General features: G+C 41.2%; 1 protein-coding gene across 5 annotated transcripts in view; it reads right to left on the reverse strand.

Moving 5' to 3' along the window:
* The window catches only part of hdac7a (histone deacetylase 7a), an 84,723-nt gene that overhangs the window by 36,425 nt on the left and 36,267 nt on the right, over positions 1-12,031 (reverse strand). The window contains exon 1 of one of the 5 annotated variants that reach the window (XM_074642875.1): positions 10,845-10,961. The exons of 3 other annotated variants lie outside the window; for them this stretch is intronic. In XM_074642875.1, coding sequence (XP_074498976.1) covers positions 10,845-10,929 — 85 coding nt within the window. In that variant the 5' untranslated portion in view covers positions 10,930-10,961. Of the gene's footprint in view, positions 1-5,587; positions 5,730-10,844; positions 10,962-12,031 lie in introns of those variants that run through there. One more of the 5 variants, XM_074642879.1, reaches the window with a different exon arrangement.

The raw sequence follows: 12,031 nt of genomic DNA on the forward strand, positions 1-12,031 counted from the left end.
TTGTTAAGCGTCCTTGGGTTTCATGAAAGGCGCTATATAAATCCAAGCTATTATTATTATTATTATTATTAAGTTTAGGGAAAAGCATCGTGTCTTGAGTTAAAATAACTACGAACACAAAGACAGCTACACATACCAACACACACCTTTTTTCAGTGATCTACCATGTGAATAGATGATAAAACCTACCAGCAGGTGTAATAGGCCCCTATTGACCAACATATACAGGGCTTATAGCGACTGATAACGCCTATTTAATAACCAGACAACAGTCTAATTGGCCTCTATTTCTCACCTTTTTCAGATTACCTGTCTCATACAATACTGTCAGGATATAGTGACCGTTTTATAAAAAAAACTTTTTTTTAAAATCATATTTGCTCCAAAGTTCCTACCCCAGCTTTAACACCAGTAAGTACATGATGGCTTTGTTGCATCTACAGTTTTCACAAATTACTCAGTGTGTAGTCAGTAGCACTTCAGCAGCACATGAAACTGGGTCCTTCAGTTGAGGAATAATCTCGCTGACCACTTAGCCACCCTGCTGCCCAGTGAGTGGATACATGATGTCTCTCAGAATTGTTAAAATAACTGATAATGACACAGTTCCCATGTAGCCAACATGATTTTAAGTCTAGGAACCGTGTTGCGGTTTAGTCTCTGGACCTCTGCAACCACATTTAATCCCACCACAGTCTCTCTCTCTCCTGGGTCTCTCCGAGTAATACGAGGCTCTAATGTTTTTAGTTCTCTTAAAGAATGATATTGTGTTACAGTTCATTACATCTGCGTGCTGTACTCAGGGAAGAATAACACATTCTGACCCTGTGGTTGTGATTCTGTGTTGATTTCATTTAAATAGCACTTTTTTTTTTTTCTGTGCAAATAGAGCTAGGAAGGCATGTACTAGAATAACACACAAAGCATGTGCACACATGTAGACATATATTTAAGCAGCTGGCCCATGTGAGAGCATGAGGTAATATGATATGTTGGCCTTGAGAGAGCCTACGAGTGTCAGGAAAGTCAACAATTAACAACACAAATGCAGTGCTTAAACATTATGAGAGTGTGAGTTGTACCTGTACTTCAAACATGCATCACTATTGAGTAGTTTCAAACTTTTTTTCGACAACTGAAACTGCATTATTTTGGAATTTTCATCAGCTGCATTTTAAAGCTGCCATATATTTTGTTGGTTGAGGTGGGTCAGGACGCTGCAGGATTTGTGGGAAATTCAGACTTAAAAAAAACACCAACCTTTACAACTATCAGTGTCATCACTGGTGTAAATAGAAAACACCAAATGTGTCAGTCCTGTTCAGATTAAATGTTGGTGTTCAAAGATGTCCTTAAAGTTATTCTCCTTTTAAAATTTGCATTACATCAAACCCATTTTCATACTATTTATGGAGGCCATTATTCAGCTACAGCCAGTCAAATTCTTTGCATACTGTAACTGCTTCTCTATATATAGTTTTCATTGTTATTAGCTGGGTCCGCCAAATTGCATACCCGTGAACAAGGGTATGCAACATGAAAAGATGAGTGCGCACAAAGGACGTGATGACGCATAACACAGAAGACAACATGGTCATGTGTTCAGTATTACATTGTTGACATCTATAGTCTTCTTTACTAACAGCCCGTTTGCACAAAAAGGCATATAAATGCCACGATGAAGTGCAAGGTGTTTATAGAGCGCCTGTCTTGATTTAGGCATGTCTTTTGTGCGGCATATATCCGGTAAACGCATCTGCGTATAAATGCTACAGCAAGAGTTAGTTTTACTCAGCTGACGTATTTATTTTAAGCAAAACCATGACGTTTTCCCTTACCCTAACTAAGTGTTTTTCTTGCCTAACTGCAGAGGTTTGCGTGGCATACAAATGACACGCAAAAAGGCTAAAATGCTACTCATGCTACTCATGACAAGCGGAATGTCAGTGTAATGTTGTGGTATTTATACGCGTTCCTGTGAGACCGGGTTGTCACTGAAACGAAGTGAAGCACAACTAAGCCCACAGTTTAACAGGGTCGTGTCTTGAAGGTAACCTGCAAATTGTGAAAACTTGCAAAAACGTGCAAAACTCTCGCGAGACTCGCTGCCCCATGACCTATCCTAACCTTAACTATTCCAGGTCGATGCTTAACCTTAACCATCTCGCAAGAGTTTCCCAAATTGTGGGTTACCTTCTAGACAAAACCGTTTAATAGAGAGACAGTAAGAGTTGTTCTTCTTCTGTTGTATTTCTGACAGTAGCTGCTCAAGGTGGGTAATGTTGAACAGAACACTGACACACGTGTTATCAAAAAGCAATTATTGTTACCAGCAGGAACCACAGGTGTTGATGTCAGGTACAGTCAGCTCCTCTTGAAACAATGCACAGTAGGTTGACTTTGTGTGTGTGTGTGTGTGTGTGTGTGTGTGTGTGTGTGTGTGTGTGTGAGTATTATGTGGGAGTGTCAGTGCGTCATTATGGAAATCACCAACGACGCAGTGTGATACAGCCTGTCTGGTTATAGAGGCCGTTGGGAATGTGCTGATTTATCTGACAGATTAGGTAGATTACAGGCACATGTATTTATGCTCCGTGCAGACAACATGAAATACTCTGTGCATGTATATGTATGTGTGTGCATGTGTGTGACTGACAGAGATAGTCTATCCCACAGCATGACATTTGGTAATCCCTTCCTGCTGATTCCTCCCCTCTCTATTCTTTCATTCTGAACTAGTGTCCTGCTTCGACTCAGGACTCGTTCTACAGGTAAGACAAGGATATACAAAAGGTGTCTCTCTCTCTCTCTCTCTCTCTCTCTCTCTCTCTATCTCTCTCTCTCTCTCTCTCTCACAGAGAGAGAAAAGGGTGAGGAGAGAAAAAGACACACGGTGTGAGAGAACATGACCAATAAAATCAGAAAAATAATAATAAGAAAACGAAAAAATGGGACAGACCAGACCAGAGAAGGAAGTCAAAAGGCAAGTTGGTCAGCAATCTTTAACAACCTGTAGATAAGTCTAGTCGCTGTCTGCACACTGAAGGAGAGCTGACAGCCAGCATAGTGCCACTAGTGACAGACACTCTGTACAAAGTCAACAACCGACCGAGCAGACGCCACCATTTTGTGTCTTGACACACGTCCAAATATAGCTGCATAACGCCTTCATCTGTTTTGACTGTACTCTGTGTGTGTGTGTGAGTGAAATCACATTACACCTTTTAGAGGCGACAGCAGCTACTTTCAGTAGATAAAGATGTCATTACCTCGGGGTATCTGTGAGGTCGTTAGTACGAAAAAAGACTTTGATGCAAATTAAAGCCATTTCAGGCGAGGGAAACTCATAAGCAGAGTTACTAGATGTCTGAGAAAGAGGGAAATCAAGAGAGAAGAGTCAGGGAGGAAGAGCAGATGAAAAAAAACAGACTGAAAGAAAATAAAGAGGGATAAAGAATGGAGTAAGAGACAGAGGGGAGAGGACTGACAGGACAAGCATCTTGGCTCCATCTCTATCACTCTCTTAACCTCAACATTGGAGTGGCTTGCAGCTGTGTTATTATAATGTGTATTGTTGCATGTTGTGTGTACAGTGTGTTGAAAAGGTTATTTGCATAAAGTGAGCTGCATCTCTTACCTCTTTCTTTGTGCCACTGCAATTAAAACATGTTTGATTTTGTCATTTGTTTCCTGTGTGTGTGCACGTGTGTGTGTGAGTGAGTGAGAGAGCGAGAGAGTGTTCGTTCCAAACAATTACTGATCCAAGTTTACAGCGAGTCTTTCCAGCTCTTTGCCAAAGAAAACAGTTCCCATTTCATCTAAAGCAAACAAACGCAGGGTCAAAGCCACGGGTTCAAGTCTGGCTTTTCTTAAACAAGTGAAGATGCCTGATAATCTGCAAAAAAAAAATATCTCACTGCAGCAGGAATTATGGGACTGGATGTGAAATGGTCAGTTCTTGGAGTCAGTTCTTGACAAATTTATAGCAAACAACTTTGAGCAAATAAGTTTAAAAGTTTCCGTTTTCTGATCAAATATTTATCTGGCATAACAGAGCACTGATATTTTGTTAGTCTTAAAACAAAAAACTAGTGCATGTCCGCGCTCGTCTGGTGGGAGAGGCTTAGGACAGAGAGGGGAGAGCTGCAGGATGAGGGCTGTATTTTCAATTTTTGTTTTCTTTTTCCAGAAAACTGCCCACCCTGGGGTACCACTTGAATTACAATATGCTGAAAGATTATTATGGAATTTCTTTTTGCCATATGATGCCAAAAATATACTGCCTACCCCTGCTTTAACTGGTACCAAATTGAGTTGTATACTGTCAGGATCTTACTATTCCTCACTTCCTGATTTATGAAATCAAAAACTGAACTTTATGCTGAAAGTGCATTTTTGACCTTCCTCTAGACGGTTGGTTCTGACTCCATTAATCATGACAAGAGGTATTCGGGGATTTATCTAGAAAACAGACAACAGATAAATTACTGCAGGGAGTTCAGTTGAAACAGGATAACTCGCTAGGACATTTTCTTTTGGGCAATTTAAGTCATTGCTACAAACTTGATCTTAAAGTTGTTAATTTAATTTAATTTAATTTGCAAAAAAAAAAAAAAATTAAGAACATTCATCTAGGAGTTAGATATTTAGAAGTACAGCAGCTTTCTCATAGGAACAAAAGTGTGGGACACTAAACAAACCCAAAATAGCAGCGTTCCCAAAACAGACGCAGCTACTGTGCAACAACACACAGGCCAATGTCAGTGGCCCCCTGCAACCGATCCCACACTGGACATTCCTATTCACATTAAAGGTGCATTTCAAGTCATCTGCTGTATGGAAAACACGCTGTGTGTGAGAGAGAATTGATAATAGTATTAGACATTTACACATAGATACGTGCATACATTTGTGTGCATGTGCATGTAAGAGTGTGTGTGCGTGACGGCGGAGAGGACTGTGAGTGTACGTGCTTTGTGTGTGTGTGTGTGTGTGTGTGTGTGTGACAGTAACAGAGGAAGGTTGATATATAATGCAGCATGGGTCCAGTTTCCTAAGTCCTCACTGAGTTTCCATAAACATCCAAGGCCACTGTCTGTTAGGTCAGCAGGCTCTCACAAACACATACACACACACAAACGCACACACACACATGCACACACACACACACACACACACACACACACACACACACACACACACACACACACACACACACACACACACAGAGTACATCTCTTGTATTGTGTTGCTGCTGTTAAAACAAGTGTAGTAGCGACAGCAGTGCAAGAAGAGTCTCACAGAATGAGTGAGACAGACAGAAAAGGAATTAATTAACACAAGAAAGAATATCTCTCTCTCTCTCTCTCTCTCTCTCTCTGTCTCTTTCTACCGCTCTCTCTCTCATCACAGCTCAACACACTCACAAACACACACAGCAGGCTTCCAGAGCGCAGTTAAGATCCAAGGAGTTTTGACACAACAGGTCTCACCTCCCCATTCACAAGATATACATGTCCACAGAAACAACAGATTGCACACATACACACACACTGAATAAACGGTAAATAATGTCAAAGGCACATACCCGTGTTTGTCTTGTAAATATCCAGCTGTGTGAAAACCCCAGTAGCACTTCTGCCTCAGCCAGCTCACAGCAGGATCTATAATTAGACAGCGAGCTCCACTCCCCTCCAGTCATCTTTTACTGTCGGCCACATCCTCTTTTCTTTAACTCCTTCTCTTTCTTCTCCTCCCTCTCTCTCTCTCTATCTCTCTGTCTGTATTTGTTGACGCTGCTGTCCGACACCAAACTGTTGATTTCATCATTTCATTCACACACAGAAGCACCTTGTCTGGGGGAGTATCTGCAGACTACAGACAGAAAAGGCTTTTTTTTAAAAAAGTGTTTAACTCTTTTAAATGCTGCCTAGGAATCAAATCTAAATTGAAATCAAAATGAAGAACTGTGCAGTCATTCAACCTGAAACTAAATGTGCAGACTAAGAAAACGGTTAACAAGAAATTTATAATGTGATGAAATATAAGACCTTTAATAACTGTTTAAGGACCTTGTTGCATTTCAGCTTCTCTTACACTACAATCATTTCAATTGTCACACTTTGGTCAGTGACGACCGTCAGCTCTTTGCCATTGCAGGATCTTTACAATCCATCCCATAAACAACGTGGATTTGTAACCACGGTAACGGGGGTGGTCGGGCCGGCAGGAAGTTGAGTCTATAAAAACACAACAATGAGAGAAGCAGGGTGGCTTCCTGTTTAAGAGCTGAGTTTAGACTCCCATTTCCTCCCCTCTCCTCCCCCTGCTGCTGTTGTGACGCTGCTGCCGCAGTGCCCTCGAGCCCTACGGCAGTAAAGTTCCCCACTGGATTACATGCTCGGATGGTAAAACTAAAAACGGCCGTGGCTTCTCTGACACGGCACAATACCGACTCTTTCTCATACACACCGACTCCCAAATCACTGTTCCCGTTGCCCTCAATGTATGGCTTTAGTGAAAAGCTGACACCCATTAACGACTCCGATTAATGACTAACAGTGGCCCTGAAGACAGCACACTAATGTACTGAACACACACATCACTCACAAACACACCCATTACAGGAACATGGAAAACTACCAAGTAAACGATTGACAATCCAGTTAAATTGTGTTTCAATTGCTCGTGGGAGTGAATGGGGTTGAATCAAACTTGTATAAGTAAGGAACTTAAAAGGTGCTCTATCCATATAGCCAGAGCAATAATATAGTAGCAACTATTTGCTATGTAAAGATATAGAGGAGTAATGTCTACCTGAGCATAGAATGAAGTCGCTCTCCCTCTGTGTGTGTTGTAATTCGAGCTTCTTCATGCTTTGTTTACTGCCGGCCGTGCGTGCTTTCGGTGCATGTTCAGGCAGGCATGCCAGGCTAACTGTTTCCACCTGCTTCCAGTCTTTATGCTAAGCTATGCTAAGCTAAGCTAAGCTAAGCGTCTCCTGGCTGTAGCTTCATATGTAACAGATTAGTTACAGTGGTATCGATCTTCTCATCTAAAAGGCCTTTGCACACCAAGTCCGTATTTTCCGTCCCAAAATTGTCACACGTTTAAAAATAAATACGACCTGACGTTGTGTCAATCACGTTTACACACCGGCTCTGAAACTTTCATCCGTCATTAAAGTTTTCAGAACGAGTTCGATTTCTGCGCAAGAGTGTTGTTTGATCACTCAGAGCCACCGTCCGAGGAAACGTCATCATCTAAAATGGCATGATAAACATTCACTTCGTCTCCCAGAACAAAGCACTTTACGATAAAGAAATACAATACTACAGAGATGCGGAAATTAAAGATAGATTGTGATAGGTGATTGCAGAACAGCTCAGAGTCAGGCATGGTTGCAAAACAAAGGATGTACTAAAGATTACACAGTAGTAATTGTGCTCCAGGCAGCTAAACGACAGATTCTTGCTAATGTCATTCATTCATTCGTCCCGTTTGGGACTAGCACTATCCATTGGACCTACATAATTAATTCAGTTTTGTCTGGTTTTCGCAACAAATTGAATAATAAAACGCACCAGACTCAGTGAGCAAGTTTTCTGTGCGTAACGTTTTTTAGCGGATGATGGATTAAAAAAAAAAAAGCATACGAAAAATAGGTTCTTGGTGTGCAAAGACCTTAACTTTCAGCAAGAAAGAGAACAAATATATCTCTCAACATGTCAAACCATTCCTTTAAATTTGCCATAACATAATAATGCGAAGCGTTTCCAATGTTTTTATTTTTTCAAATATATAGCGGGGTGCAGACACAATAGCCTATAATATAAACTGGAAAAACAAAGTTTGGAAACTTGTGTTTGGTGGATTATTTCTCTGTTGTTACAATGCTAATTGGCATTGTATTTTACATCGTTGGAAAGCCTGTTTATTTACCTTCGCAATGATGTCCCACTTGTAAGGATCATGCATTTGTGGGATGAGCAGCACAGCTGATTATGTGGGTAGCGCCCAAGAAAAATTTGCCAAAATGCTCTAAACAGTGTATTCTCATAAGGCTACCAGGAAGCCTGCAATGACTGCCCTTCACCGTCAGGCCCGTTTGCGCTGGTGTCGACAACACAGACAATGGAACCTGAACATGTGGGGGAATGTCATGTTCAGTGATGAGTCCAGGTTCTGTCTGCAAAAGTTGGACGCCACGGTCAAAGTATGGAGACGACGCGGAGAACGCTATGCTGATTGTAGCACCGATGGAGTAACAGCTTTTGGTGGGGGCTGTGTCATGGTGTGGGGCGGCATCTTCCTCACTGGCAAAACAAGGCTTGTCAACATTGAAGGCCATCTCAATGCAGGGAGATATCGGGATGAGATTCTGCAGCCAGTGGCGATCCCATATCTCCACAATCTGGGACCTAACTTCATCCTCCAAGATGACAACGCTTGCCCCCACAGAGCCAGGGTTATCACAGACTACCTCCACAATGTGGGAGTAGAGAGAATGGAACGGCCTGCCAAGAGTCCACACCTCAACCCAATTCAACATGTGGGATCAGGTTGGGCGTGCTGTACGTGTTAGAGTGACCAACACAACCTCGTTGGCTGACCTGCAACGAATCCTGGTTGAGGAATGGAACGCCATCCCACAGCAACGTGTGACCAGGTTGGTGACCAGCATGAGGAGGAGGTGCCAGGCTGTTGTGGCTGCGTATGGATCTTCCAATGCTACTGAGGCTCCTGACATATTGTATTAAATGAATAAAGTGTAAAATAGCCAATATGTCTTGTTTGTTCCTTGTTACTGATAGAGAGTTCAATCATCCAATCCACCAAACAACTCAAAACAAGAGTCAACACCAACAGGAGAATACACTGATTACCATTGACGGAGCATTTTGGCAAATTTTTCTTGGGCGCTACCTACATAATCAGCTGTGCTGCTCATCCCACAAATGCATGATCCTTACAAGTGGGACATCATTGCGAAGGTAAATAAACAGGCTTTCCAACGATGTAAAATACAATGACCATTAGCATTGTAACAACAGAGAAATAATCCACCAAACACAAGTTTCCAAACTTTGTTTTTCCAGTATATATATGGTCGATTATAATCACTGACTAATAGCTTACATTATGGGGGAGAAACTATTTCCCGGCATGGGTCATTTCAGCTGACTGGTACTGCTTTTGCAATGCTACAGTCTGCTTACTTCAGTTTTGGGGAAGTGTAGTGGTGTGATGTGTCTGCAGAGATCACCTGCCAATCAAACCCGTTGCGCCAATGTGACACCTTTCTGTAGGTGGTGCTGTTTGTTTTCTTTGTCCGTTCAACCATGTCGGGTGTAGCAGCTCGAGATGAGTTTTATTTGTTTAAAACAAGGATCTGTTCTTCTGGAATTGCAACCAAACCATTTTCCAAGGAAAGACCAACAAGACATCTAGAGTTTAGAGCAACAATTTTGAATAATTTTGATTCACTGTTGTTTATAACAATCAGTGTTTAGTATAGGGCAAAACACATATATCAGTATTGAAGTGATTATTACTCTAATTGAGTAAAAGGTGCAGGAGGTGAGGGTGTTTTCACTATAAAAATCTACAGAGTTGCTAAATCCGCCTTGTGCAACACAGGATCTCTATGAATAGTCTGGTAAACTGACAGTTAGGATCACATGCTCTTTACTCTGGAAGCTCTCTATGACTCTCTCCCATCAGACCCCAATACTTTTACACAACCGACTGAACGGCGTGTGTAACACTGAATGTCAAAACATGTTATCAGTCATTCTTAAATCAGATAGTGATTGATTTTATTGCATAACGTAAAAGTTTAAGTCATTTTGTTAAAAGAAAAGAAGAGGTTTTTGTAGACATATAGTGCATCCTATCTTCTTATGACGGTTCGTATGATATCTTTCAAAAAGTTATATCTAATTTTTTTGTGCGTTCACACGAGCAATCAGCGTGCCTGTGAAAGCCCACTGCAGTGCAGAACCGGTTTAGACAACAAAACTACTTAGGTTTAGGAAAAGATTGTGGTTTTGGTTAAAATAACTACATTTGTTACGTAAAATAATTATGTTTGTTTCGTAACATATGTAGGTGACGTTTATTAAGTACGCAAGTTCCGTAACAATAGTAAGTTGAAATAAGTCAAGGTCAACTTTTTGGATTCACAAGGGACATGAAAAGTGGCTTCCTTGGGGAAAGTCCTGTGTTTTGTGATTTTTTAGGTTGTAGTGGGCTCAGTTTTAAAGCTAGAGTGAAGTAACGCTTCAAACTTGTGCTAAATCATGGTGAGGAAAAACTGGCATGGTCATTTTCAAAGCGGTCTGTTGACCTCTGACCTCAAGATATGTGAATGCAAATGGGTTCTATGGGTACCCACGAGTCTCCCCTTTACAGGCATGCCCACTTTAAGATAATCACATGCAGTTTTGGGGCAAGTCATAGTCAAGTCAGCACACTGACACACTGACAGCTGCTGTTGCCTGTTGGGCTGCAGTTTGCCATGTTATGATTTGAGCATTATTTTTTATGCTAAATGCAATACCTGTGAGGGTTTCTAGACAATATTTGTCATTGTTTTGTATTGTTAATTGATTATATACGTACATTTGCAGAAAGCAAGCCTATTTGTCCACTCCCATGTTGATAAGAGTATTAAATACTTGACAAAATCTTATAAAATTAAGCGACATTTTGAACGGATACAAAAATGTGTGATTCATTTGCGATTAATCGCGATTAACCACTTTAATCGATTGACAGCCCTAGAAAAAAGTCATTAAAAGTACCTAAAAGGAGAAAGGAAAAACAAATCTCTCACACTCCACCTCTTTTTTTTCCTCCTCGTCTCTCTCTTTCTTTGCCATTCTCTCTCTCTCTCTGTCTCCACCTCCTGCTCTCACTAACATTCATTCCCTCTCCAACTTATCTCCCTCCCTCCCTTACTCTCTCTATCTCCTATCTCTCTCTCTCCCTCCTTCATCCTGAGGAATCCACAGCTGTCGCTCCCATTCAAAACCTCTCCTCTTCCCATAGCAGCTGGCCAGACTGTGGTTTCTGTGTGTGTGTGTGTGTGTGTGGGTAGGCCTGCCTGCCCTCCTACAACTGTCGCCAAACTATTTCTATATTTATGGTGCTGCTCGGTTGGTGCATACTTGAGTGTTCAAGTGTAAATGGTAGTGTGTGTGGCTGTCGACAAGTTCAAGAACTACCCTTTACTGTGTGTGTGTGTGTGTGTATGTGTGGGTTACAAGGAGAGCAAGATGAGGACGACCCTCTTAAGTGAGAACATTTTGCCGGTGCTCACATCTACAGAGGGTTAAGTGAGGACACCAGGGCCACCTAAATCATCAATGTGTCTCTGCTAGATCTCTGGCACCAGGCCTTGTGGAGGAAGGATGAATTTATGTTCTTATCATGTACGGAAAAAATCCACGCTCAGAAATTCTCATACTCCCCAAACTCATCTGCCATGTTCAGTACATTAAATACTATATTCATGACGTGTTCTCACTACTTTCTATATACTTAACTCTATTTGCCTACATTTTGCAGAATGCATTTTGACAGCCCCCTTTCAGTGGTTGCCAGACATGTTGCATTCAGGCAAAAAGCAGGATGTATTAATGTAATTTCTGTTTAAACAAGTAAAACAAATTGATGAATAATTCATCTCAAAATATAACAACCATTTTTATGCCACAGCAGCACTGCTATACTGTTTTTTCAGGGTTTCTGCCATTGAAAATACAAGACTAATAGTCAACAGCCATGCTAGCAGCATTGAGACGATGTACTTTGGCGCAGTGGTGCTTTGAGCAAAATACATAATACATTAGCATGCTGATGTTTAACACATATCATGTTTAACATGTTCTGCAATGCATTCTGGTCTACTAATGTCACAATGAATGCAGACGCTGGTATATTTTCATGAATGTAACCTTGTTTGACTGCATAATGTCAGATTCTGGAGAGACAAAAATTACGTTTAGTGTGTTGTTGACTTAAGAAA

Source organism: Sebastes fasciatus, chromosome 8 (assembly GCF_043250625.1).
Source record: "Sebastes fasciatus isolate fSebFas1 chromosome 8, fSebFas1.pri, whole genome shotgun sequence".
Lineage (NCBI taxonomy): Eukaryota > Metazoa > Chordata > Actinopteri > Perciformes > Sebastidae > Sebastes > Sebastes fasciatus.